This window comes from Castor canadensis, chromosome 7 (assembly GCF_047511655.1).
Source record: "Castor canadensis chromosome 7, mCasCan1.hap1v2, whole genome shotgun sequence".
In the NCBI taxonomy this organism is placed as follows: Eukaryota; Metazoa; Chordata; class Mammalia; order Rodentia; family Castoridae; genus Castor; species Castor canadensis.
The window spans coordinates 80,325,889-80,353,677 of NC_133392.1; the positions used below are offsets into that span (position 1 = coordinate 80,325,889).

The window sequence follows — 27,789 nt, forward strand, 5'->3', positions numbered from 1 at the left end:
CACTGAGCTCTATGGGACGGTGATAAAAACACCAGAAACGGAGCTGGTCCTTCGGGAAGCTTGCACAGGACCAGTACTCCGTTGCTTGGACCCAGCCCAGGTACCTTGTTAGCTTGTGAGAACCTCTAGGTGCCTCTGTCTCCCCTTATGCACAGAGGGAATAAGATAGTCCCCATGTCACAGCTTGCTGGGAAAACTGAGTGACATGTGTCAAGTTTATGAAGGTGTCTGTCACACCATACTGCTCTATTAAGTGGAAATTGTCCCTTTTTTTCATCTGTCCCTCTCTTTCACCTCCACCCCATTAGCCCTTCACCTAGGAGAGGATGACAAGGGGGAGGACACTGTGAGTGGATTACCCCAGCCCTGTCCAGGGGGGAATGGCTGAGGGAAGGGGCCTCTGGGCTGTGGGGTGTAATCTCACAAAGGGAAATTGGAGCCAGCCAGAGCCAGCCGCCTTTGTCCCATGGCTACCTATCCCGGGTCCTTTCTCCAAAGGAGGGAAACAGAGGCCATGCTTCCCTGGAGACTGACCAGCCCAATTCCTGGACCTCCCTTTGTTCATCCATGTGGGGTGCACCAACTACACCCCGCATCTTCCCCTGCCCTCCAGGCACTGCCTCCCTCATGGGAATCACATACTAACCCAGGCTCCCAGATGTCTCCCGCACGGCTGTCACCTCCTCGCCGCAAGGACAAACCTGTAATTGGACAGTCAGGCTTAGTGATGAGGGGCCACACACCCAGAGCGGTTGCTCATAGGGGTTGGGGACCTGTGGGATTCAAGTTCAAAAGGCATTTTAACAAAGTGTTTGGCAGCCTGCAAGCAGAGTAGCGCCTAACAGTAGCCGTAACAGTCTCTGCCACCAGGAAGTACACGCGGGAGTCACCACCCGAAGAGGAGTGGAGGGTGCCGATGTTCGGCCGCCCTCGCACCGCGCTGGACGCCCTGGCTGGAAATCGGGGCCGCCACTCCTCTGTCGACGACAGGGGCCCCAGGGGGCAAGGACCGGAATTCGTTCCGAGTGCCTTTCGCGTCGCAGAGCTTCCTGCCGCATGGCTGCGGGAGCTCGTTTTCCCGTGTCCCGTCCTCTCGAGTCCGCCCCGCCTGGGCGGACTCTGCGCTGGCTCCGCGCGCCTCTCCCGCGGCTCCCGCGGCGCACCTGCCCGCTCGGATCTCGTCGTCTGCATTCCGGCCACGCTGCCTTCTTCTGCCCCGGGAAGCAGCGAGGCCACTGTGTCCTCTGCTCGTCTGCGTACGCGGCAGGCTCTTTTCTCCCTTCACCTCCAAAGACGCCCCTCACGTCCCCTCTTGGCCACCACTGCAGCGCGCATCCCACCTCCCGTCCCGTCCCGAACCCTGGGGCGAGAGGGGCGAGGATGAGCCCCGGGAATCCCGCGGCGGTACGCGTTTCCCGCCCAGCGGCTTCCACCCGGCGGTGGAGGAGCGGGACTGCAGGAACCCGGCGCTGCTACACCCTGCCCTGGAGCGCAGGGCGGCAGATGAGGCTTTCGGAGTGGGAGTAGGCAAACCAAGTCGCCTAGGTTTGCATAGATGGCTCTGGGTTCTAAAATGCACCACGTAGGGCTGGCGGAGTGGCTCAAGTGGTAGAGTGCCTGCCTAGCAAGCGTGAGGTCCCGGGGAACAATTAAAAATAAAGCACCACGCAGCCTGGCGCTGGTGGCTCCCGCCTGTAATCCACGTAGGGCTTCTTGGCACGCAGCTTTTGGAGCGGGAGGGGGAAAGGAGGAGAGGTGGTTGTTCTGAGAGTTACAGAGGGCTTTTCCGGGGCGGGCGGGTGGGTCACTGACGGAATTGCGATTCCTGTAAACAGGAGAGCACTCACTTCCTGGGTCCTATAAACAGGAGAGCACTCAATGATTGAGGCAGGCTAGCTTGAGCCACTGAGGGTCATTCTAGCTTACAGAATGTCATGGCTGAGTCACCAGACTTCTAGGGTCTCTAGGCAAAGGGTGAAAATTGTAAGGTCTTTTTATGAAACCTATGATTGCTTACTGCATGGATCCCTGGGGGTGAGGAAGGGATCAATCTTTGGATGTTCTCAAAGTAAGGTCTTGCTTGGAGTGAACCTCCAGACTCACAGAGCCACAGGAGGTACAGAGGACAATCCACAGGACACCCCTGCCCTCCCCCACAGAGGGCCACAAGACCACAGGAGGGAGGGGTGAGACCAGTTTAATCTGAAATAAGCTTTGGAGAGACGCCATCCAGGACGGGAAGGTTCCCAGTGGGGAGGAGCAGTAGGGGGCCAGTGAGGACTGTGGGCACCAGGAGTCCCTCCAAGCTGTGCTGTGTTCAGCAGGTAGTATCAAGGGCCTGTGGAGAGTTAGGACAAATCCTCAAGACATTTCCTACACAGACCACTCCCCACTCAGCCCCATGCCACTCCTCCCCCCAAAAAAAAGCCTTCACAGGTGCCCAGCTCACCGGGATTGATGAGTGGAGTGGCTGTCCCAGGTAAGGGACTAGAGGAAGAACAGAATAAGATTAGCACTCAGGATCTTCAGTCTTCTCCCCAGGACTCCTAGTGTCCCTTCCTCTGGGTGCACCTTGTCACACAGGTTCCATGGTCACTTCATACAATACCAAGGGCAGAGCTTTCCCTGATTTGAGGCCCTCCATGGTTGATTATTTGTGAGCAAATTCTACTGCAAGCCCAGTGGGCAACTAGAGACCGCCCTGGCTCTTCAGATCTAGGACTTTTTGCCAATTTGGTCTGCTCAGCAGGAGGTGCACACAACAGGGCCCTGTCTTACCTGGGCTTCTGCCTGTCCTTGCATTTGCATTTGCCACCTGTGAGTAGAAGAGCCATGTCAGGCAGCCTGAGTCCAAGCGCTCCCTCTCCCCACCCTGCAGCCCTGCCACTCACTCAGGGCCATGGCTATTCCAGCGATGCACAGCAGTCCTGCGAAGATCATCCCCCCCAGCTGCAGGCTTTCCCAGTCTGGGGTGGCAGGGAGGGGGTGGAGAGTGCAGAAAGTGAACTCACAGGGGCAGTGGCCTCACTCTCACTCATTCATTCACAAGATATTTACAGGTCTGTCCATGGCATGTGTTTATAAGCACCTCCTTGTGCAGTCTGCCTACCCTGTAAATAAGTGTCTGAGCACATGGCATGTACATTCCAGGCAGTGACACAGAAACCAAGCCAATCAGTAGACATACCGTGTGTCTGGTGGGGACAAGTGCTATGAGGAGAAACAGTGGAACAGCAGAGAAAGAAGGGCTCTGAGGAATAGCCAAGGAAAGCGTTCATGAAAGGTGGCATCTGAGCGTGTGTGTGCTTAGGGTGTGTGTGGGGGGAGCGGAGAGTGGAGACGTGGACCCAATCCTAGGCCTCCAACCCTGTTCCAGGGCACCATCTGCCTTGAAAAGAACCATGTCTAGGGCTGGTGGAGTGGCTCAAATGGTAGAGTGCCTGCCTAGCTAAGCCTAGCAAGTGTGAGGCCCTGAGTTCAAGCCCTAGTACTGCAAAAAAAAAGAAGAACCTTGTCTACACTGGGCTCCATATCACCCTCACCAACTTGTCTGGCAAACAGGACCAGTCTAGGCAAAGGTGGGGTGGGTAAACTGTATCAACTCTTACCATAGTAGAAGGGATTGTCTGTATCTGTATCTACAGGAAAGACAAAAAAAAAAGACCAGAAATCAGGATCAGGAGGTAGGATATGGGGACTCTGAGGGCATGGCTGGGGAACCTCACTCACCAGCAAGGTCATTGGCTTCCAAGGCAGGTAGGCCTGGGTGGGAGAAGCAGAGGAAGTGGATAGTTGTTCATGACACTGATGTTCAAAAAAGTTAGCCTTCTGGAGAGGTTGATGACCCTGGAGCCACTAGGTCTCTTCCTCACCCTTTCCCCAGTCCCAGACAGGGATGGTCATGGGATTTTTGCCTCCCACTCCAAGGCCTCTGGCTTCCCACTCACAGCCCTTCTTATTCCTCAGGCTTCTTGCTATTCTTTCTTACACTCTCAATGAGATGATTGGCTGGTACCTTTTCAGCCTTTCGTAGCTTATTGCCAGAGCCTAGCTACTTCTCTGCCTCCTAAAGAAATAGCATGTCTTTCTGTTTGTACCATAGAGGGTCGATTTTCCACAGTTCAATGACTTAGAAACCATGAGGAGCAACGTTTCCAGTGTCCTCATTCCACCCATACGAACATTTCCTTCAGCTGACAGTATAAATGTAAACACATTTATTGGGTACCAGCCCTCCTTTGGGCAGAGGCTGTCTGCTTTCCACTGCCTTACTGGGTGGGGTATATGGAGCACTCACCTGCCAGCACCAGGAGAAAGGCCCAGTTCACTCCTTCCATGGCAGGGTGTGCAGAACAGAGCTGCAGGGCGAGACATAGGGAGGGCTGCGTCTGTGGTCCTCCACCTGCCCCAGGCTCAAGGCTCACCCCATTAGTAGCGTGAGGGTCAGGTGAGGGTCAGAACCCATGTGAGAGTAAGGGTATGAGTCCCACTGGTGCACTTGCTTAGAGGGGTGATCTTGGGCAAGTGACCACTTTCTGTTTGTGTTTCCTCATCTAGAGATGATATCAGAGGTGCCTAGAGGAGTTATGTGGATTGGTTAATTCTGGCAGGTGCTCAGAGTAGTACCTGTACCATGTAAGGGCCACAGAAGGCTTTCTTAAGATCTCTGTGACAGGAAGATACTATCATTCTCTCTGTCTCAGAGAAGAAGAAAAAAGGAATTCAGGCAGGTGTAACCAGATGCTCAAGGTCAGCGTTGTAGCGGCTTCCCTAACCCCACACAAAGGTCACTGCTTAACAGGCTCTGGCTATTCTGGTCACAAAGGTCTGGGCCTAGGGTGGCCAGAATCAAAGTCTCGGCCGAATTCCCTGAGAGCCGCAGAGCTCCAGCACCCAGGGCAGGAGCATGAGAGGAGTGAGCCTCTGGGCCCTGGAGAGGGCCCTGCAAGGACCTCCCACACCAGACCCCTTTTAGCCCCAGCTAGGGACTCTGCTTCATGTGGCCCTGGACCCTACTCTCAGAACATAGATGATACTGGCTAGGAATGTCTGCTGGTGTGTGGAACAATTGCTCATTTCTCCTGCAGGTAGGTCCTATCCATGACCCCATTTACTTGTCCCTGGGGGTGACTGTGTCCTAGAGATGAGGCCCCCTCCCATCTTTCTTTCTTTTTTGGGGGGGTAGACTTGAACTCAGGGCCTGTGCGTGCTAAGTAGGTGCTCTACCACTTGAGCCACTCTTCTGGTCCTTGTTTTTTTGTGATAGGTTTTTTGAGACAGGGTCTCGTGAACTGTTTACCCAGGCTGGCTTCGAACTGAGATCTCTGCCTACTGATTAGCTAGGATTACAGGCGTGAGCCACCGGTGTCCCTCCCAACTTTCTGCATATTGTGAGCCACAGAAAGGTTGGCAATCTGTTGTCATATGTAGTTGTCAAGGGTTCAATTATGAAGATATTGTTATTATCTGCTGTGCCAGCTCTGGCCTCCTAATGAGATCACAGATCTAAGGCCAGCTGGCTGGGCTCGAGTCTTCTCTCAGCCACTTACCAGCTACAATCCAATGGATTACTTAACCTCTCTGGGCTTCAGTGCCCTATAAATATACCAACCTGGTAAGTTATAATGATGGAATTAGATGGACTACTATTTGTCAGACCTAAGAAACATGCCTAGCACTGAAAAATCTGCTACGAGACACACATGCATAAACATGGGCTGTAAGCCCTAAGAGAGGGGACTGTGGACACCAGGCTTCTGGATGTGGACGTTTGTGGGCTAGGTCAGTGTCCGAAGTTGGTGTCCCTTTGTCCTTCATCCCTTTGTCCCCTAGTCTTCTCCTACTCCTTCCCTCACCCTAGAGCTCTTGGATCATGAGGGTCTCATCTGCAGTCCACATGTTCTTCAGCCAAAGGTTGGCTCTTGCTCCCTCCAGCCCCCAACCTAGCACCACACAGGGTCACAAAGCAGGAAGCTTCTAGTCCCCAGGAGTTCACTGCAGCCACTTCTCTGTTCTCAACCACCCTCCCCCCAACACAACATCCCATTCTCAAGAGTCCTAGGGCACCCAGCACCCCTTCCTCAGACAGTCACCAGGCTAACCCCTCCGCCTAGCAGCCCCAAAGTCTCAGCAGATGCCTGCTCACCTGAGAGCTCACCTGAGCCAGACTGATGCAGAGAGCAGGTCTGAGGTGCCTGCTGGGCTGGGGACAGCCCAGGTGGGTTCAGGCTCTTTAAACTCAGGGGCTCCGCCCATGGTAACATACCAGTAGGCTGGAGGGAACTGGTCGGCCTCCTAGGACTCCTGCAGCCACCCCTCCCCATGTACTCTTAAGGAGACAGCTCACCTGCCACACCCAGGTCAGAGCCAGGCTGCTCAGAACTGAGGGATGAGAGAGAGAGAGAGAAGAGAGGGATAGTCAGATCCTCAGGCCCTCCGAGAAGGAGAAGGTGGGCTTCCACAGCCCATCCCAGAGAGATGGAGGACTCCAGAGGGCACCAGAGGGGTACTGGAGGGTGGAGTTCCAGGGCTTCATGTGTGTATGGGGTCCTCTGGGGACAGTGGAGTAGATGAGGAGTCAGGGACTGGTCTTGAGGCTTCTTTTGCTCAGCAGTCTCATTGCCTTTTTGGGGACCCCAGTTCCTGCAGGGGAAGGGCTGGGACTGATGGGTGCCCCTTGTATCACTCACCCTCTGGCCTGTCCCGCACAGCCACATGCCCCAGCAAGTCTGAGTTCAGGCTGGAATCAGAAACTGCCCAGGCCCATTTGAGCTTTTGCCTACCTCACAGAGAAGGAAGTGCCAGAAGGATAACCTGATCTGTCTGCTGCTGGCCAAACTCACCCACCACATGGCTTTGGATGACACCAGGCTTCTGCTTTGCTGCTCTTCCACTCTGATTCTTCTACAAATGAGGGACACCAGAAGGTAAATGGGGATGGCTGGCCTGGGCAGGCGGGAGGGCAGTGCAGGGTTAAGACAGATGGGTCTTCTTTAGGAGAGGATAAAGAGACTCCATGGACACAGGGCCCTCAGTGTCAGGGGCCTGGGAGTGGGCTGGCACACTCAAAGGAGAGACACAGGGGAGAGGGATTCCGGGGCTCCCAGTCTGTGAGGCTTAGCCAAAGGATCATCAGACCATCCACACAGAAGCAACCTGGAGAGCTGATATGAACACCCTATGTTCAAGAGGAGATGTTGGCCGTGAGAGGACTCAGGACTGGCGCACAGCACTGGAGGGGGTGGGGAAGCTGGGAACAGAGTTGGGCTTGGTAAGTGGTCTTTGGTGGCTACGCAACTGAGAAGCCTTTGGACTGGGTGGAAAGCAGCTCTGTTTCTCCTTGGGAGGCCCTAGTAGGACAGGGACCCATGATGTCTATCCTGGGGACTGTCCTTGATCTCTGCCCAAGCTGTTATGACCAGGAACAGGCTGGGAGGTGAGGGGAGGGATGGAGAAAGTGGGGATACTTTCTCTGCAAAGATTGAGACAGCTCTGTGTGTACTAACTTGAAGACATCTGCTAGACATTTTTTTTTTTTTGAGACAGGGTCTTGCTATGTAGTCCAGGCTGGCCTTGAACTCATGATCTTCCTGCTTCAGCTTCCCAAGTGCTGGGATTACAGGTATGTACCACCATGCCCAGCCTCAGACATATTTTTAAGTAGAAAAAAGTATAGGGCAGTCTGAATAGGACATTATCACTTGTGCAAAAATGTGAAATATGTGGGCCAGGGTATGGTAGTTTATGCATGTAATCCCAGCTACTCCAGAGGTAGAGGTCAGGAAGATCAGGGTTCGAGGCCAGCCCGGGTGAAAAGTTGATGAGACTCTCATCTCAACAAATAGCTGTGGGTAGTGACATGTGTCTTTTTTTTTCTTTTTTTGACATGTGTCTTTTGATCCAGCTGTACATGGGAAGTCTAAACAGGAGGATTGTGATCCAAACTGGCCCAACCATAAATATGAGACACTATACCAAAAATAACTTAGGTAACAACGACTGGGGGGCATGGCTCAAGTGGTAGAGCACCTACCTAGCAAGTGCGAGGCCTGGAGTTCAACTCCCAGTATCACCAAAAAAAAAAAGAAAAAAGAAATAGTCCTGTGTGCAGGAACTCTCAGGAGCCACTGGGGACACAGTTCCCTTGGGCAAGAGGACTGCCAGTGGAGGGACAGGTAAGAGGGACACCCTCTACTCCAGTGACCCTTCTAGGCATACCACATATGTTCGTGACACACAAGGATAACAGGTAGCTTGTCTGCTGCTGCTCAGGGCCCAGCCATGGCTGCCCCTGCCCTCGGGGTCTCCTGGCATGTGTCTCCCTTGTGCCTGAGATCTGAGGCTTAAAACAGAGGGAGCATCTAGAAAACCTGTTTCAGCTGGGTGCTTGCTTGGCCCAGTTACTTCCTTCACCTTACTACACTATTATCTCATGTGTTGCTCATGGCCTCCCAAGCATCCTTTGAGGTCCATGCTTTCGTTATCCCCACTTTACAGGTGAGGACAGTGAGGAAGAGAAAGGTTGAGTAACTCAGTCCCATTTTTTTTTTTTATTGTTGTGCTTGGGGATACATTGTGGCCCCTGCTGAGTGGACAGCGAAGTCAGGACCCAGGCCTAATAGCCTGACAGCGACATTTCACCCTTCACTTGCCTGTGGAATCAACTCAAAAGACAGTGGGGCCTTTCTGGGTACCATAGTCTTCTGGAGGGTGGATATCAGCCCTTTTGGCCTTGACACCCCAGGCCTCTTTCTCCTGCTCATTCTCTCCAAGTCTCTCAGTGTGTGTGGACTTTGGTTGTTCTGTGGTAGCAGAATTTGAACCTGGGACTCATCTTCCAAGCTGGGTGATACTGGAGGGAATTCTAGCTTCCTGGGTCTGTTTCTTCATGTATTAAAGGAGAATAGTGAGGCTGGGGGTGGCTCAGGTGGTAGAGAGTGCCACCCTAGCAAGCACAAGGCCCTGAGTTCAAACCCCAGTACCACACACATGAAATAAAAAAAAAAAAAAGAATAGTGAGCATCTTGTTTAGAAGAGTCACAGCCCTGATCCAGGCTGCCTTGTCATAGTAGTCTCTGAGAGCAGCACGTGTGTCCCCTTCTCCTTTCTGGTTTGGTCTCTCAAGTCTTTTTAAAATCTCTCCCAGTCTGAGAGAGAGAACCACTTGAGCCACTCCACCAGCCCACCTCTGGTCAGTCTTAAATAATTCCTGTGTTATTTCCTTTCCCCAGGGCAATCAGCGCTTTTGAGGATGCATCTGTATTTTTTATGGGATGCGGTCTGAATCCAGAGCTGCCTGCTTCACCTCCAGTTCATCATCTGTGTTCTTCACCAATAGGCAGGGCTTGGAGGAGAAGAAAGCATGTTTTGGGAGGGTAAGGCTGAGCCATGACAGGGACTGACAGGAAGGAGCCTGGGTGTGGATATTGATGTTCAGGTGCACTTGAACCACATTCAGCACCCCCCTTCCCCTCAAGGCACGAAGTCCCTCATATCCTTGGCAATGCTGACTCTGGAAGGGGAAAAAAGAGCTGAAGCAGTTTTCTCTCTGATAGCTCCAGGCTTTGACCAGCACCCACCCAGCTAAGGCACACTGGCTGGCTCTCCATGGCTGACTCCCCTTGATTGCCCTGTAAGTCCCAATACCTCTCACTCAACTCTTTTTATTAGTAGATAAGAAATCACACTCCAGTGCATGGCTCCAGGAGTTCTCATACGGAATACCTGGCCAGGAAGCATGGCAAGTGGCCAGCTGGAAACAGCCTTCGCTGCCAGGCTCATCTAAAATCTCAGGAATCACACCCTGAAAGAGCACGTATTCATCCTAAACACTCCTAATGGCTCAAAGAACGGTTAGTAAACACTCTTTAGGTTTTATTTATTTATTTTTGGTGCTGATGGGGATCAAATCCAGGGCCTCCAGCATGTTAAGCATGAGCTCCACCACCCAGTAAAACATTTGTTTTACTCTTTTTTTTGTAAGTACTTCTTAATATACAAATATTTCTGCACCTTGTTTAATGGCCATTTATAATACTGGGTTTACTATCTAAGAAGATAAATACACTAACGCAGGAACTGACTTGTACCATTCACAGTGTGGAGGGCATGGCTGCCTGCCACTGAGTGTGGGGCCAGCCACAGGGGTCCTCTGAGGGGACAGACACAATGCTCAATCATGATGCACACTGTAGATGAGTGACTTGTAGATGTTACAGACAGGGAAGTGGGTTCCTAATCCCTTGCTCTGCCCCAGCCTCAACTGTCCTCTACCTTTCCACCTGTTAAAGGTGATAATACCTCAAGGCATTAGGAATGGGGTTGATGGATTCTAGAAGCAGACAGAAATTGCAGGATGGGGCAATAGTACTGGGTCTTCTGGAGACCTCTCAAAACACTGGTAGCATTTGGGACTACCTACTTTTTTATGCTATTCCTCTCTGATCATGCAGAACTCAGCAGAGGACAGGGATACTTGGGCTGAGTCCCTACTCTGCTACCAGGGTACAATGTGACCTTGAGAAAGATCTTTCTCTTCTCCAGAACAGTTTCTTTCTGGGGGTCTCTTCATGGTGGTCCTTTCTCCCATACTGCAGATCTTACCCAAGTACAACCATTCCTGAGAACTGAGCACAACAAATGTACCTGGCTGCTAAGTACAGGCAGCATACTTACAGTCACAGTAGATTCTGGTGTGGTTCCCCGTAATGGATGAGCAAACAGGCAGAAAGAGGGTAAGTCGGTTACAGCAAGTAACTCAGTCTGGATTTGACTGAGTTTAGTGGTGCTTCTGAATGTTGAGGTTAGAGGAATTTTCTTCACATTCTGGCCTTGGAGGTATTCATTCCGTAAATATGTGTTCAAAGGCAGGTGGCTCACACCTATAATCCTAGCTAGATCCTGCTTTAAAGCCAGCCCCAGGCAAATAGTTCTTGAGACCGATATCTTGAAAATATCCAACACAAAAGGGCTGGTGGAGTAGCTCAAGTGGCCCTGAGTTCAAACCCCAGTACCGAAAACAAACAAATAATAAAAGTGTTAAAGGCTGCTGCCTGTGCATGCTGGGTCACCAGTAGGAGGCTGATTTGTGTTTTGAGGGACCCGATAGAGAACACTAACCCCGCTCTGAGAGAACCCGAGGGAAGGAGGTGGATCTCCACCCTCTGAGGCTTCTCCCAGGGGTCTCCAGCTTTTCCCTGCGCCAGATTCCTCAGGTTTCCTGTGACTGCCAGGCCCTCAGATTTGGGGTTCACGGCCTGTGAGGACCTGGGAGCGAGGCAGCCGACCCCGCCCGCGTGCCTGTGAGGGCTGGAGGTGAGCAGAGCAGACAGGGCTGCGGAGGGGCCAGTTCTGCGGGGTGCGGGCTCGCAGCCCGAGTTCCCCCTAAGGACTGTGAGTGCGGGACAGACAGGAGGCGGCCCTCCCCGAGGCGGGTTCTGAGCTCTCTGGAGGAGGGGGGACCAAAGGACCTCTGGGTTCGAGGCCAGGCCAGGCCCCTCTCCTGCGCAGACTCGGGCTCCTAGACGGACCCAGTTGAGTCGGCTGGAAAAGCTCGGGCGGGGGGCGGTGTGCTGAGGACCCGGCGGTGTGGGCGGAGCTTCCCTCACGGAAACGGACACGCCCCTCGGCGCGGATTGGCTGCGCGAGTTCTCCGGAAGTGCCTGTCAGCACTTTCACGCTTATGCAGCCCCAGGCCCAGCTCCAGCGCATCCTTCTGTGACGTGCGGTCTCCGTGTCTCCATTCATCCATCCGTTACCTGCGGTGCGGTTCTCTAGTAACCCGTTTATGGGGCTGTGAGGACAACTGTCTGAGGGGAGGCGCAGGGGTGAGCTCAGGCTGGCAGGGCGGAGGGCACCTCGCGGCACATCCCGGGGAGCAAGGCGCGCCTCCCACCTGGGGTGAGGGCAGGGTTTCCAGCAAGGGGAGGTGGGGGCACCGATGGGTTTGCATCTGATAATGCCCCTTTGGGAGCTGTTTAGAAGGGCGAAAACGAAGGCCTGTGCGAGAAGAGAGACCCTGAGAAGGTTCACAGAACCGAGACAGTCACATCCGGCCCAGCCATGTCCCTTCTCTCGGCCGGTGGGAGCTCCGAGGGGCTTCCTCCCACCGCAAGTCCCCTCCTAGCGCCCTGGTCCGACCACTGCGCGTACCTTTCATCCTCCTGACTTCTGAGCTTTGGGCACCTTCCTTTTCCTGCCAGTTCTGCACAGTCACCTTTCGGTGTGCCCTCGCCCCAACCTCACTCTCCAGAATTTCCCGTTTTAGGTGGTCCGCTTATCCACCTGTTCGCACAGGTCACCTCTAAGCACTTTTATACCGAGATTAACTGTTGATGTGTGCTTTCCCCTGAGGCTATGGCTCCTCAAAGGAATGAACAGTGGATTGAACTAAAAAAATCACAACTCTCAAGCCCGGTACGGTGATGCACGGCTGTAAATTCTGTAGTCTCAGCATTCGGGAGGCTGAGGCAGGAGGATCGTGAGTTCAAGGCCAGCCTGGGATACACAGACTATCCCTAAGAAACAAAACGTTAACAAATTACAACATTAAGCACATAGCCTAAGAGTGCAGCCAAAGCGCAGTTCCCTTACTCAGTCCTTTTCTCCATCCTAATACTTATTTTTTCTCCGATGGACCACTATGAGCCATTTCCACTTGGCCCAGCTTAATAGCTGCCTCACTTAGGCAGCCACCTTTCCTGCTCCTGTACCTCCTTTCCTCCCCAAAGGGTGGGCCACTTTTCCCAAGCTCTGTGTCACAAGTGTTGCTATGTCTGTTTTTGACTAGTCACTTCCTTTTTCTCCCACCACTTATGACGGGGCTCTCAGAAACCTTGGCACACAGCAACATGGGAACTAGGTGTGTATGAATTAACTGTTGAATGAAACAATCAGAAACCCAGAGAGGGTGGTGCAGGTCTGTAATCCCAGCACTCAGAAGGCTGAAGCAGGAGGATTGCAAGTTCAAAGTCAGCACAGGCTACACAAGACTGTATCAAAAAGAAAAGAAATTATATATGTGCAAGTTATATATGTGGATGGCTGTAGATACACATACGGATGGATAATCAGGTCTTAACCCTCTTGATAGCATTTGAGAGTTAACTACTCCCTCCCTGAAACTCTCCCCTCTGATTTTTTACCTCTAGACCACCATGCCCACTGCTTGCCTCCTATCTCTACATGTTTTTCACAGGCTTCTGAAAACTCAACATTTCCCAAAATAAAAATGCTTGGTTTCTTCTTTAAACGAGTCTGCCTACTCTCTATGGTCCATTCAAATGGTAAAAAACCAAAAACCCAAGCATCATCCTAGATTTTACCTGCCCCCGAATTTCTGTGTCCAATCAGGAAACAATTCTTGTCTCCTAAATATCTCTGTGACTCATCACTTTCCTCCTCTGCTATTCACACAAAATATAAGATTTTGCTTTTAAGGCCCTGCCAGATCACTTTCTCTGTACTCCGTTTTTGCCTGTGCTCACTAAGCACCCCAGTCCCAGAATCTTTTAAGTAACTCAAGATCTTTCTTTTGCTTTTTCTTTTTTGAGGTGGGGTCTCATTGTATTACACAGGCCTGTCTTGAACTCATGGGCTCAACTGATCCTCCTGTCTCAACCTCCTGAGTGCTAAGACTATAGCAACATGCCACTGTGCGTAGCATCAACACCATCACACATACTGCTCCCTCCAGGAAACTCCCTGTCCTTCATATCTATGTACTGAAGTAGTCTTGAAACATTTGATCTCATTCTTTTTTTGGTGCTGGGATTTGAACTCAGGGCCTATACCTTGAGCCACTCCACCAGCCCTTTTCTGTGAAGGTTTTTTTTTTTTTTTTTTTTTGTGAGATAAGGTCTCACCAACTACTTGGGCTGGCTTTGAACTGTAAGCATCCTAATCTCTGCCTCCTGAGTAGTTAAAATTACAGGCGTGAGACATCAGCACCTGACAATCCATTTTTATTCTTGAAAGTCTTTTATTGAGTGCCCATAGTAATTTGTTGAAGTACTTACTTTTTGTGTCTCCTTAGCACAGAGCATGGTTCTTACATTTATGGAGTGCTTGCTCCTTGGTTGTTTTTCAACACATTCCATGTGTTAACTCATTTCATCTTCAGAATTGTTACCAGAATTAAAGTCCAGGCTGACTGCCACTCAAAGGCCAATATTTGGGAGATGAGAGTTGGTACAAAGGAATCAGGTTTATTCCAGGGCCAACAATCTTAAGAAGATGGAAGGGATCTCTGTCCATCTTGTGGGCTCAAGAGAACAAAAGGCTTTTATTGGGAGGGAATGGAGGAACAGGGCAGGAAGGCTACTGCAGGGTCTTTGTCATCCAGGGTGTGTGTCTCTCTCTGGCAGGAACAGGACATCCAATGGACCTCGACCTCCTGCAGCTAGTTCATGTAGTTCTATTTAGAGAGAACTAAAAGCTAAGGAGGGGTGTTGCAAAGGTCAGCAGATATTCTGGGTTCTATAAATGTAAAAAAAGATTATTTAGTGTTACCATCTTAACCTTGTAGGTGGGGCTTCTCTTTAGATTTAGAATGTTGGGCCAAAGGGAGGGGGCAAGTGGAAGTAATTGCCAACGACAGCTTCCCCAAAGATCTGCCCTGTTCTACATCATCTGGTGAGGCAGGACTCCTCACCCCACTCAAGGATGCGGAAGTGAGGTGGGGAAGTGCCTGAGGCACCAACTGGCAGCCCTAACCACCACTCTCCATGTATGTGTGCATGTAATTTATGTTTAATGTGCTATAAAAATGGTTTATTGATATATGATTCACTCACTTAATATGTGCAGTTCAACTAGGTGTGGTGCCAAATGCTTGTAGTCCCAGCTGCTTGGGAGACTGAGACTGTAGGATCCCATGAGCCTATGGGTTATAGACCAGCCTAGACAACACAGTGAGACTCTATCTCAAAAATAAACAGGGAGCCGGGTATTGGTGACTCATGCCTGTAATCCTCGCTACTTAGCAGGGGAGATCAGGAGGATTGAGATTCGAAGCCAGCATGGGCAAATAGTTCTGTAAGACCCTATTTTGAAAATATCCAACCCAAAAAGGGCTGGTGGAGTGGCTCAAGGTGTAGGGCCCCAGTACCTCAAGAAAAAAAAAAAAAAGGGAAGTGAAAAATAAACAAAGTGATTCAGTGATTTTTAGTGTGTTGACAAAGTTATATACATTAGTTAAGTATATTTGTGTGTGTGTATATATATATATATATATATTTCTCTTTGGTTTGCATGTGTGTGATTTTTGTTTTCTTTATTTGGCACTCCTGGGACTTGAACTCAGGGCCTTGCTCTTTTTAGGCAGGCATTCTACCATTTGAGCCACTCCACCAGTCCTGTTTCATGTGTATTTTCTTTCTTTTTTAATTTTTTTGCTGGTACTGGGGTTTGACCTCAGGGCAAGCCACTCCCTCAGCCCTTTTCTGTGATAGTTTTGCGATAGGGTCTCACAGAACTATTTGCCCAGGCTGGCTTTGAACTGCAATCCTCCTGATCTCTGCTTTCTGAATAACTAGGATTACAGGTGTGAGCCACTGGTGCCTGGCTTCATGTGTGTGACTTTTCTTCAAGTGGTTATATTTAGGTAGTTTATGTCAGTAAGTACACATTTTATTTCCCCTGGAGTGCCAATTGTTGAAAAGGTAGTATTGTACATGAACCTTTGTGCTTGCTAGGCAGGTGCTCTATCACTTGAGCCAAGCCTGCAGCCCATGTTGCTTTCTATTTTTGAATAAAACATTTAATTTATCATCTTTTGGGGGAAACTGTTGCATCACCAATGTATCACAACTGAGCCATTCATCTTGTAGCTTTGTCACAGTCAGTGCTTCGCTTTCATGCTGCCATGGAGTCAACTCTTTGCAGAGGTTGGAGCCAGAAGCCATTTAAGGAGTGTTCTGGTTCCTTCTGTATGTTTGTAAAAGCTTTATTACTTTAACTTTTTCATCATTCACACTGTTTATCTTCTTAAGATTAGTACTAACTGCTTCTGTTTTGGTTTTAGCCTCAATGTTTTCTGTTTGTTTTGTGATACTGGGGCTTGAACTCAGGGTCTTTACCTTGAGCCACTTCACCAGCCCAGGTTTTTGTGATAAGGTTTTTCGAGATAGGGTCTCTGGAATTGTTTGCCCAAACTGTGATCCTCCTAATCTCTGCCTCCTGATTAGCTAGGATTACAGGTGTGAACCACCAACACCCAACAGCCTTAAAGTTTTTTGCTATGTGAAATATTTTTCCAGAATTCTGCCTTCTTAACTTGTTCTTATCCGTTGTCTTCTATACCTTTGTGCAGCTGCTCCAGTTCCAGGTGATGCCATCTGCTTTCACACTTTTTTTTTGAGACAGGGTCTCACTATGTAGCCTTTTTTTTTTTTTTGGTGGTACTGGAGTTTGAACTCAGGGCCTCAATGCTTGCTAGGCAGGTGCTCTACTGCTTGAGCCTCATCACCAGCCCACTATGTAGCTTTGAACTTTAGATCCTCCTGTCTTGGTCTCTTCAGTGCTGGAATAACAGATGTGTACCACCAAGCCTGGCTTCACATTTATTGATTCAAAATGTACTCTGAGCCCACTAATTCTGGAAGGGTTCCAGGCACTGGGGGTTTCAAAGTAGGAAGTGCAGGCTTTTGCCTTGAATCGCTGATGAAGGAAGGAAATGGATGGTATAACATTCAAGGATTGATAGAACAGGGTAGTGAAAACTAAAAAGCCATCTGTGCCTTCAGAGAGTGATGGGGGTAGAGAGGCATCTTTCTCCTTTCTTTGGCAGTACTGGGTGTTTGAACTCAAGACCTTGTGCCTGCCTAGCTCTGCCATCTGGAGTCCTTTTTGCGCTAGGGCATTTTTCAGATAGGGTCTTGTGTTTTTTCCCAGGCTGGTGCTGCTCCTCTGCTCCTCCTCCTTGCTGGGGATTGAACTCAGGGCCATGTGCATGATAAACTCATGCTCTGCCACTCAAGCTACTCCAGCAGCTACAATGTAATTTATTAAAAAGCTTTCTTATCTCTGACCAGTGGATCTCATGCCAAGAGATATCTTGGCATCAGATTTCTTTACCTATATCTTTATCAAAATAAGTTAGTTATAATGAGATTAAGTGTCTGATAAGGAAAATCACTTGCTTTATGTTGAAAGACTAAACACAGTGGCTCAAGAGACGAAAGGCACCACAATTTGGAAAGGGTATAACACCCAAGTGGCTAAGCTTGGTGTTTGTTAACATAGAAGTGGCAATGAATGTAGTTTCTAGAAGCTTGTCTGTTAGATATGTTTCTCACTGAATTTGTGGCCAACCTGAAATCTGACTCCGTGCAATCACAGCCTGACAAAGTCTTTGTTGCCTCCTCAGCAGTAGGTAATTGAAAAACACTGCAACATTTTGTTTACAACAAACAAAGGGAGGCACCATGGTCTACTTCAGATTGGAAAAGAGATCAAGTTTCTCAAGCAATGTTTACCAAACTAAAAAGAAGTAGAAATTTAGTAAACTACGGGGGAAATCCAATCATGTTAAAAATGGGAGTAGGAGATTTAACTTTTTTTTGACAGGGTCTTGCTGTGAATCCCAGGTTGAGCTCAAGCTCCCTGTGTAGCCCAGGCTTGCATCAAACTTGCCTCAGCCCCCTGAGTGCTGGGATCACAGGTGTGCACCACCAGGCCTGGCTTAATTTTTATTTTTGTGGGACTGGGATGTGAACTTCATACTTGCAAAGTAGGTGCTCTATGCTTGACCTCCAGTCTCTTTTTGCCTGGTTATTTTGGAGATGGGGTCTCTTGAACTGTTTGCCAGGGCTGGCCTCAAACTGTGATCCTCCTGATTTCAGCCTCCCAAGTAGCTATGATTATTTCAGGGGTGAGTCACTGGCACCCAGCTGGAAATATAATTTTTATTTTGAGAGAGGGTTACTATATCGCCCAGGCTGGCTTTGAACTCCTAAGCTCAAGATCCTCCTACCTCAGCCTTCTGAGTAGCTAAGACTATGACCCAGCTGAATTTCTACCCTGCCCTAATCTTGTTTATCTTGAGAATTTAGGCCTATAGGCCAGAAGTTCCTCTTTAAGTGGGTTGGTCAAAACTGGTCAGATCAGCTGGGCACCAGTGGCTGACGCCTGTAATCCTAGTTATTTAGGAGGCTGAGATAGGATTGATTGAGGTTCAAGGGCAGCCCAGGCAAATAGTTTAAGAGACTTACTCCCCAAAATAACCAGAGCAAAATGGACTGGAGGTGTGGCTCAAGTGATAGAGCACCTGCTTTGCAAGCACAAAGCACTGAGTTCAAGCTTCAATCCCACCAAAAAAAAAAGTAAATAAAAACCTGGTTGGATCTAAGATGGCTCTCAGAATGACTGCCAGACAACCTCTAACTTCATTATAATCTTACCTGCTTGCTAAATGACACACCCACCGTGCCATGACATTTGACAATTGCCATAAGCAACAACTGAAACAACATAAAAGTAGTGAAAATAAGTGGCATTGGAGAGAGACCATTCCAAGAAAAGACATCCATTTTCCTTTCCTTTGTTAGCCTGTCCCTGCCTGGTCTCTCATTTCTTTATCTATGATCTCCTGACCCTGAGAGCTGAGAAGTTGATTGTGAGTTTATCTCCCACTTCTCTTTTTTTTTGTTGTTGTCACTGGGGCTGAACTCAAGGGCCTCAGGCTTGCTAGGCAGACCCTCTACCACTTGAGCCACTCTACCAGCCCTGTTTTGTGTTGGGTTTTTTTGAGATAGGGTCTCATGCTCATGAACTTTTTGCCCAGGCTGCTTCAAACCTCAATCCTCCTGATCTCTACCTACTGAGTAGCTAGGATTATAGGCGTGAGCCACCTGCACCTGGAGATAATCTTCTAGGGATTGATCTCCTATTCCTACTCCTCCAGATTCTTTTTTGCAGTACTGGGGTTTGAACTCAGAGCTTGCTAGGCAGAAGCTCTACCACTTGAGCCATTCTACCAGCCCCCACTTCTCCTAATCTTGGTCAAGAAAAAGATCTTCTTCACTGTTCAATTGGTGCTCCATCTTGTTATTTGGTTTCACAATTTCTACAGGGAAAATGACCCAGTTTCAGAGCAAAAGCTGCTAACAAGACTATGGGCGGGCGCACCACCTTGTGCAGCCAAAATATAAATTCTTTAGCTATTACTTGTCTCTAAGTTCTTAATAAACTAGTAAAATATTAATATATTAACTTCTATGAACAACATTGGGATTTTCCACACTGAGGGTCCGAAGCCATTTCTTCCACCATGAAGGACCTGAAGAACCAGTTTTTCTTTTCTTTTTTTTGGCTGTATTGGGAATTGAACTCTGGGCCTCATGCTAGTATGCCATTTTCAACCTTTTCATTGACAGTGGTGATTAGAATCTTCTGGGCTCTTCAGCTTTAAGCTCAGTGGGGGTGCATGGGCCTCAGATCCACTTCTAAATTGGTGCACCTGCCTTGGAAAACAATCAACTGAAGGCTGAAGTTGTGCAAATATGGCATATAGCTGTGTGCCCCCCATGTCTCTCAGAGTGACAGACACACCTGCTCCACAGCCAGAGGGCTAGAAGTGGGAACTGAAGTAGGCACAAGGGCTTTCTCAAAGAAAAGAACATAAAATTGTGAATATACGAGGTTTGTCTGAATGTTTATATTCATTTAGAATTATAAAGAATGATATTAGGCCAGGTATGATGGCTCGTACCTATAATCCCAGCATACAGGGAGGGTGAGACAGGATGATCGTGATAGGCCAGCCTGGGGTACATAGCATTTCTCTGTCTAAAAATAAATAAATAAATAAATAAAAGTAATAAAAATATTAGAAAGCTGAAAGAAGAGCTTGGGGTGTAATCAGTGATAGAGCCCTTGCCTGCCATTCCCCAAGCCCTGGGTTTAATCCCCAGCACTGCAAAAAACAATAAAAAAGTAAAAAAAAAAAAAAAAAAAAAACCACAATTTAAATTGCCTGTGACATTATTAACTTTACTGGTAACATTAACTGCGTACCCACTGCTTGATAGGATAGCGACTTACAATATTAGAATAACTTTTGTGAGAAAGAATGAATGCTGTGGCATGGGGGAAGGTGGCCTTGAGGGATATGGGGGGCCTGGAATGCACGGGCAGAGCATTGGAGAACTGCAGTAATGAGGGCTCCAGCTACTGGGGGAGGCTGGACCTGGGTCGGGCTTGGTATGAGATGGGGATCATGTCATGGGGAGAAAGTGGGGGCAGCTTTGGGTAGGGAATCTGGGTGGAGGGTGGGCAGAATATGGGGAAGTGGCAGAATGAGGGGATCCACACTGTTATTGGACCCTGGTCCAGAAAGCTCATCCTGTGGAAAAAACAATGTCTAAGAGAGAAGTGGTAGGGAAAAAAAAGGCTTCACTCAGTGGCCAAAGAATAGAGAAGAGGGAGCTTTGCTCACAGATGAGCTTCTCAACTCCAGGGAGTTGAGAGGATACAGCCATAGGATGGGAATAATGAGCAGGGGACATAGGGTTAAAGAAGGGAGAGATATTGTCTTTACTGCTTGAACCACACCTCCAGTTCATTTTTGCTCTGGTTATTTTGGAGATGGGGTCTCGTGAACTATTTGCCTGAGCTGGGCTCAAACTGCAATCCTCTCAGCCTCTAAAGTAGCTAGGATTATAAGCATGAGCTACCAGCGCCCAGCTAAAACTACTGGTCTTTAAGTGAACTCAGAGCAAGTAAAGCTGAAGGGTTTATTTAGTTTTCCTTGCTTACACCAGGAAGGAGAGATTCCTTATGAAGGGCCCAGGATTCTGCTCTGATAGGCTGCCTGACATCTAGTCAGTAGCTTTTGGAAGCTTACTGAGGGCATTTCATGGGGTGAATTTTTTCCTTAGCAACAGAACTGTGGGGGTCTTCTAGCTGTGTAAGGTGTCTGGGCGTGGGGGTCTGGTTATCGGTCAAGCTCTGAGCATAGAGGGTTGGGTATGGAGGGGGTCAGGGATAAGGGTGGGTCAGGGTGTGTTGTGGCGTAGGGTTTAAATTGCAAAGTTTCCATAATGCAGAAATGTTCTCACCAAGGACTGCTTTTAATAGAAAAACCAAAGCCACAATCAAAACAAGAGAAAACACAAACATGAGTCTCCATTGACAGAAGAAATTTCTCCATTGATCAGAGGATGACAGTTATAGCATTTTTGTGGTTAAGGACCTTATTTACCTATGAACCAAGTAAAGTGGAGTCCTATACCCTTATGCAGGTTAACACAGGTACCAGCGTATGAACTGAAAGGAGGATGCAAAGACACCACCTCTGTAAAGTTCAAGCCTAATTCTGTAGTGAAATTATATATACACAGGCCTGGAGTGGTGGTGCATGTCTGTAATCTCAGCTATTTGGGAGGCAGATGCAGAAGATCATGAGATTGAGGCTAGCCTGGGGAAAGTTAACAAGACCCTATTTTAAAAAGAAAATACAAACAAAAGGACTGGGAGCATTACTCAAGTGGTACAGCACTTGCCTAGGCCTTGGGTTCAGTCACCAGTACTGCCCCAACCCCTACACACACAATCACACACACACACACACACACACACACACACACACGGAAGTACTGAATAGAGATGATTTAAGAAATAAGTACACAATACGGACTTGGGTTACCTCTGAGCTGCAAGAACCACCAGAGTGAAGCAATGTAGGCCTGTGAAAGGCTTCCCCTGCCTTGGGAACAGTGGAGCTGTTCAACTGTATGGGTGGTGGTGGTGGTGGTGGTGGCTGCCTATTCATCTAACATACATGTTAGGATGTGCAAGAAAATCAGCCAGGGCACCACCAGCAGAATTGACTTCTAGATTGCTGCTCCCTTTGAAGAAGCAAAAGAGTGGCTAATCTGGGGGAGGCAGGAGGTGTTTGGGGTACAGCCAGTTTGCACAGAAGGGTTGCTTGGAGGATCGGTAGCCATCCATGGTCTGGGCAGCCTGTGCACTGAGGAACAGAGGGATTGGGGGTTAGCAGACATGGGCTGGGCAGGCTGCATTCTCTGGAGAGGGACCAAGAGGAAGCAGTACAGGGACTTTGGGAAACCACTGTGGCGACATCTCCTGTCTTGTCTCCAGGGTCTCTCAGTACACTTCATTAGGGACTTGCATCCTAAGAGTTTCAAGTTCTTGTACCCCTTTTGCAGAGGAGAACCTGAGGTTTAGAAACACAAGTGAATTCCCTGAGGCCAGTGAGACACTGGTTAGTGATGTTGACTATAAACATTCCATTTTATGTAAGGGAAAGCAGAGGCACCAGAGAGGTGAGTCACTTGTTGCTAAGTGGGTGGGACCAGGATTAGAATCCAGCTGGTCAGGTTCCAGAACCTGGACTTTGGCGGTGGCAGTGTTTGTGGAAGAAACCCACTGACACAAAAAAATGTGGCACTGCAGAGTGGCTTAAGTGGTAAAGTGTCTCTAGAGGCTTGAGTTCAATCCCCAGTAATGCCAAGCAAGCAAACAGCAGCAGCAGCAGCAGCAGCAGCAAAATCACAAACACAAAACCCAAACCTGAATATGGCCTGGCATGAGGTGAGTGGGGTGGGGGATGGGGGTGGGTTAAGAGGAAGAATGCAGAATGTCTCCCAGTGCAGATTAGGCAGGAGTCACAGTTACTGTCTCCAGTCCCTCTTCTCTCACTTCCCTGCAGGTGGGGTCCCATGGGCTCACAGGGCTACCCAACTGGGTTGGAACAGGTTTTATTTATTGTTTACCAGTCAGCAGGGGTCTTCAGTGAGCCCAGGATCTTTGGCCCTCCAGTTCACAGTCCTTCCCTTCCCTTCCATCCCCTTCCCTTCCCTTTTTCATTTTCTTATTGTGCTGGGGATCAAAGGGGATTGAGCCCAGCGTTTCGCATATGCTAGGCAAGCACTTTACCAAGGAGATACAGTCTTCAATCCAAATTCACAGTTCCTATTGACCTCAGTGGGACAGAACTGGTTGGGAGGAAACCAACAATCATTTTTTTTTTTTTTAATTTTTGCTCAGGCTGGCATTGAATCATGATCCTCCTGATCTCTGTATTTTGTGTAGCTATGATTGCAGACATGAGCTACCAGAACTCAGTTGACAATCTTGAGTAGTCGTCACCCACCTAGGGTGGGTCTCAGACCTGAACCCCCTCACTGTGTGACCTCATGCAGAAGGATTAAAGTCGCATACCACCATGCCTCACTTATTGATCAAGATGGGGGTCTTGCAACCTTTTGGAGTTTGTTTGGTGGTACTGGACTTTGATCTCAGGACATTGTACGTGCACAGGCAGTCTGCCACTTGAGCCACACCTCTAGACCAGGTCTTGCTGACTTATTGCCTGAATTGTACTAGAATCATGATTTTCTAATCTCTGCTTCCCAAGTAGTTGTTATTTCTACAGGCATGAACCACTGAGCCTGGCCCCTGTTCTTTACCTTTTATTTTCTTTTCTATTCTAGGTAAATGCTATTGAAGTGACACACATACCTGTATTTCTTCTGCATAGGAGAAAAGGCAAACACACTCACCAGGAGAAAGAAGAGGTGCAGAGACTTCGCAGCAGAACTGGGGAAGCTGTAAATTTGGCCCTACCACACAGAGAAGCTACCAGCCCAGCTGGGGAAAGTCTCACAACTAGAGCATTTGTACCAACTAATCCCAGAAAGGTCCAGGAATGGGAGCTCCCAGGACCTTTTGGAATTGGGTGTTTGAATGCAGCCAAAGGACTTACTGGAAGTCCTCAGGAAGAGCAGGTAGAACTCTTCCTATTGGAGGTCCAGTCTCTACCAGCTGAGTAGGGAAGGGCCAGCAGGGGGCCTTCTGCAAGTCTCTGTTTCTCATACCCCCTAACCTCCCCAACTCCCCTTGTTTCTGTCTGAGAGACTCTGTCTCTTCCAGTCTGTCTGTCTCTCTCTGGGTCTCTGAGTTTCCATCTTTGTCCCACATCTTTTCAGTATCCAGGTGTCTCGCAGTGCCTCCTTGTATTTGCTTGTCTTTGATATTTCTGACTCTAGATATCCTGACCACACTCCCACCAGATACCAAGCAGGAAGTGAGTGCTTTTCACTCAACTGGGGCCCTTTGTGGGACCTGGCCTCTGAGTCAGCCCTTCTACCTCCTATAGCCAGAAGAGGGCAGTCAAGGACCATCTCAGCATCAAACCCACCTTCCCTCCCTGCAGCTCTCCTGGTGCAGACACACTCCTGGTTTAGGGCATAGATTTTGTTCAAACCCGAAACATCTCTCTTTCTCTCTCTCTTTCACTCTGTCTCTCTCCACATAAATACCCCCACCTCCAATAACTGTACCACTTGCTACTGAGCTGAACCTATGGACTTACAACTTCTCATGCCATTGTAAAGTTGTGTAAAGTTGTTTCTATGTGACTGTTCCTTCTTGGGCTCCAATTTAACATGGGGATGATAGAATACCTTCCTCAGGTACAATGAAAGGAGAAATTCCTGTACAGGTTTTAGGAGAGTCCCTAGTACACAGAGTGCTCAGTGTGCTCAGCCACAATGGTGGCATTCTTGCATTTCCCATCCATTCTCTCTGCTGGCTGCTTCTGGCCCTTTGGCCACTGGCATAGGCTCAGTTTCCCACTGGCACCTTTAACACAGGAATGGACCTGACCGATTGCAGCTTGAGCCAATGGGAGCTTTTGATGGGAAAAGCATGTTTTCATAGTGTCTGGGTATCTTAACCACTAAACTAATACTGTAAAGTATTTGGGTATATATTAATTGAATCATCATGTACTCATATCTATCAAGCAGTTTGGGTGGAGCTGGGGATGTTAATTCAGTGGTAGAGCACTTGCCTAACATGGGTCTGCAGTACTGCAAGAAAAAAAGAGAATATATTATTTCTCTACATAGTGCCCTTTAAACACGATATTTATCAAACTACTATTATATGCAAATATATATCTTTACCAATTTATGGAGGTTCATGTATGTATATTGGCACATCTATACAATTTCTTTATTTATAATTCATTTTTAACACTTTTCTATGCTTTTTCTCAATGTTTATGTACCCACTATATTTGTCTAACCATTCTCTGTATTTCTGTAACCCCAGTAAACCCATCATAAACTTTAAACATTGTAAATCAAAACATTTAATACACATCCTGCTGGTGAACATTGCAGCTTATTAGCCTAGCCTGCCTCAAATGTGCTCAGAACACTTAGCCTGTACTTGGGCAAAACGGTCTAATGCAGGACTGAAGTTATGGCTCAAGCCATAGAGCACCTGCTTTGCAAGCTCAGAAGCCTTGAGTTCAAACCCCAGTCCCACCAAAAAAAAAAACCCAAAAAAAAAAAAAAAAAAAAAAAAACCTAATGCAAAGCCTTTATTATTATTATTATTATTGTCAGTAGAGGGGTTTAGAACTCAGGGACTTGTGTTTACTGGGCAGGTACTCTACCACTTGAACCATACCTCCTCCTCTTTTTGCTTTAGTTATTTTTTAAATAGGTTCTCGCACTTTTCTCCGCATTGCCTTAGGCTGTGATCCTCCTATTTATGCCTCCTGCGTTGCTGGGCTTGAGCCATCATGTCCAGACATAAAGCCTATTTTATAATAAAGTGTTGAGTACCTCACATTATTAGTTAATTAATTTGGCAGTACAGGGGTTTGAACTCAGGACTTCTGTCTTGCTAGGCAGGAATTTTACTGCTTGAGCCACCCTCCCAGCCTTCAAATAATCTATTGAATATCTGTATTTAAAAATCACTGGCAACAGAAGTCCACTGTAGAGCACTGATGCTCACCCTGCGAAAAGAGCAAAATTCAAAATACTAAGTATGGCTTTTGTACCATTGTAAAATCAAAAAAATCATGCCAAACTGTCTTAAGTTGGAGTTGTCTGTATGATTGTTTCCTGAATCACCCTACATTTCTATTTATTGGAACATAAGAGTTGCTATGGCTTAAATATAGTTTGTTCCCTCTGAAACCCATATTAAAACTTAATCCTCACGATGAGATATCACTATGGGAGTGGGGACCAGGTAGGACTTTTAAGAAGTTATTCGGGCTTTGCCTTCATGAGTGGATTAACTTATTCATGTGATTAATGGGCTAATGAGATAACTTGAGAGTAGGTCTGCTATAAAAGCAGACAGGCTGGGTCTCCTGCAGGCTCCTGGTCTCACCCATGGGGTGGGAGACTGTCAACAAGGAGGCCTCACTAGAGGTAGCCCTTGAGACTTGGACCAAAACCATGAGCCAGAACCAACCTCATTCCTCTATATGTTATAAGACAGAGGTGCACACATTTCATGCATAGTTAGCATGTGTGGCTCCCTCTGTGCTGCGTGCTTTAGGTCACTGACACGCCTTGCTGGGTTCTTTGTGAGGACTGTTGCTGCACACGCATGGGTTGCTGCTTTTGCCAGACCATGCTGCTGATGTGCAATGCTCCTGGGTGCCAAGGGGTGGTGAAGAGCAGTTATCCACATGTAGGACCTGGCTATCATGAACCAGAGTTTGTGGTCAGAGAGCCCAGTCTGGCAGGTGGAGTGGCTCAAGTGGTAGAGTACCTGCCTACCAAGTGTGAGGCCCTGAGTTCAAACCCAGGACTGACAAAAATAAAATTAAAAAAAATAATACTAATTAAAAAAGTCCAGCCTAGGGGAAGCAATTTCAAGCCTGTTTTCTCATCTGCAAAGTGGGCATAAGAGTTAAGATGATATCTTTATTCAACGGACAGGGGTTAGTGTCCACCTTGGCAGACCATAGGCTAAGAATGCTCTGTGAATGAGCTTGTGATTTTATTTTTATTTATTTATTTATTCATATGTGCAGTGCATACAATGTTTGGGTCATTTCTCCCCCCTTCCCTCCGTCCCCTCCCTTACCCACCCTAACTCCTCGCTACCAGGCAGAAACTATTTTGCCTTTATCTCTAATTTTGTTGAAGAGAGAGTATAAGCAATAATAGGAAGGACCAAGGGTTTTTGCTAGTTGAGATAAGGATAGCTATACAGGGAGTTGACTCACATTGCTTTCCTATACATGTGTGTTACCTTCTAAGTTGAGCTTGTGATTTTAAAAGTGATTACTTAAAAAAAATTGGGGTTGGGGATGCAGCCTAGTGGTAGAACACTTGCCTAGCATGCGTGAGGCCATGTATTCAGTAACCTAGCACTGCAAGCAACAACCACCATCAACCCTCCAAAAAACCAAACCAACACCCCCTTTTTCATTGAAGTATGATATACATAGAAAAAAGTGCACCTAAGAGTCTAGCACGATAAACCTTAAAAAAAAAAAAAAAGAGCATGCATGGAAACCTGTGCCCAGATCAAGAGAAAACATGGTTGTGTGTGTTAGCCACATCTATAATCCCAGTGCTCTGGAGGGTGAAGGAGGAGGATCACGAATTCAAACTCAGCCTGGGCTACAGTGAAACTCTGACCCCTCCAAAATCAAAATGAAACCGCTACAAAAGAAGGAAGGGAGGGAGGGAGGGAGGGAGGGAAGGAAGGAAGGAAGGAAGGAAGGAAGGAAGGAAGGAAGGAAGGAAGGAAGGAAGGAAGGAAGGAAGGGGAAGAAAAAGAAAAAAAGCCTAGAACATTAGTGTGAGTAGCCACTCTCTGAAGTTCTAGCCCACAGGGTCATCCTGCTGGCCTTTGAACTTTGTAGAATGGAGTCACACAGGTGGACTGGTTGAGGTGTTCATGAGCTTCTGTATAGTTGGTCTTTGATCTCAACTTGGAGTTCAAACACACTTGGGAGTGTGTTAGTGTGTGCACTTCAGTTGTTGCTGTGAGTGGACACTTTGC

General features: G+C 48.1%; 1 protein-coding gene and 1 long non-coding RNA gene across 4 annotated transcripts; one reads left to right on the top strand and one right to left on the bottom strand.

Annotated features, from left to right (window-relative positions):
- Positions 1-2,180: 2,180 nt before the first annotated feature.
- Fxyd4 (FXYD domain containing ion transport regulator 4) lies at positions 2,181-6,276 on the bottom strand. 3 transcript variants are annotated; one of them, XM_074079464.1, is made up of 8 exons: positions 6,146-6,248; positions 4,298-4,358; positions 3,730-3,762; positions 3,609-3,638; positions 2,892-2,966; positions 2,779-2,815; positions 2,450-2,487; positions 2,181-2,338 (listed from the first exon to the last, which is right to left on the bottom strand). In XM_074079464.1, the coding sequence occupies exons 2-8, from the start codon at positions 4,335-4,337 to the stop codon at positions 2,331-2,333; spliced, it is 261 nt and encodes an 86-aa protein (XP_073935565.1). In that variant the 5' UTR covers positions 4,338-4,358; positions 6,146-6,248; the 3' UTR covers positions 2,181-2,330. The 3 variants fall into 3 exon arrangements, with proteins under 3 accessions (XP_073935565.1, XP_073935566.1, XP_073935567.1); XM_074079465.1 differs by having other exon boundaries at positions 6,158-6,246; XM_074079466.1 differs by lacking the exon at positions 3,730-3,762 and having other exon boundaries at positions 6,146-6,276.
- A 22-nt stretch (positions 6,277-6,298) lies between these two features.
- On the top strand, positions 6,299-27,460 carry LOC141424845 (uncharacterized). Its single transcript, XR_012449809.1, has 5 exons — positions 6,299-6,449; positions 6,790-7,621; positions 7,904-9,851; positions 10,596-10,733; positions 23,454-27,460. It is a non-coding gene; the product is annotated as an uncharacterized lncRNA (long non-coding RNA).
- Positions 27,461-27,789: the final 329 nt, after the last annotated feature.

Coding starts and splice junctions, on each gene's coding strand:
- Fxyd4 (XM_074079464.1), bottom strand. CDS start 4,337: ATGGAAGGAGTGAACTGGGCCTTTCTCCTGGTGCTGGCAG. Junction 2,816..2,891: donor TGGAATAGCCATGGCCCTGA/GTGAGTGGCAGG, acceptor TTCTACTCACAG/GTGGCAAATGCAAATGCAAG. Junction 2,488..2,778: donor AAGGACAGGCAGAAGCCCAG/GTAAGACAGGGC, acceptor TTCTTCCTCTAG/TCCCTTACCTGGGACAGCCA.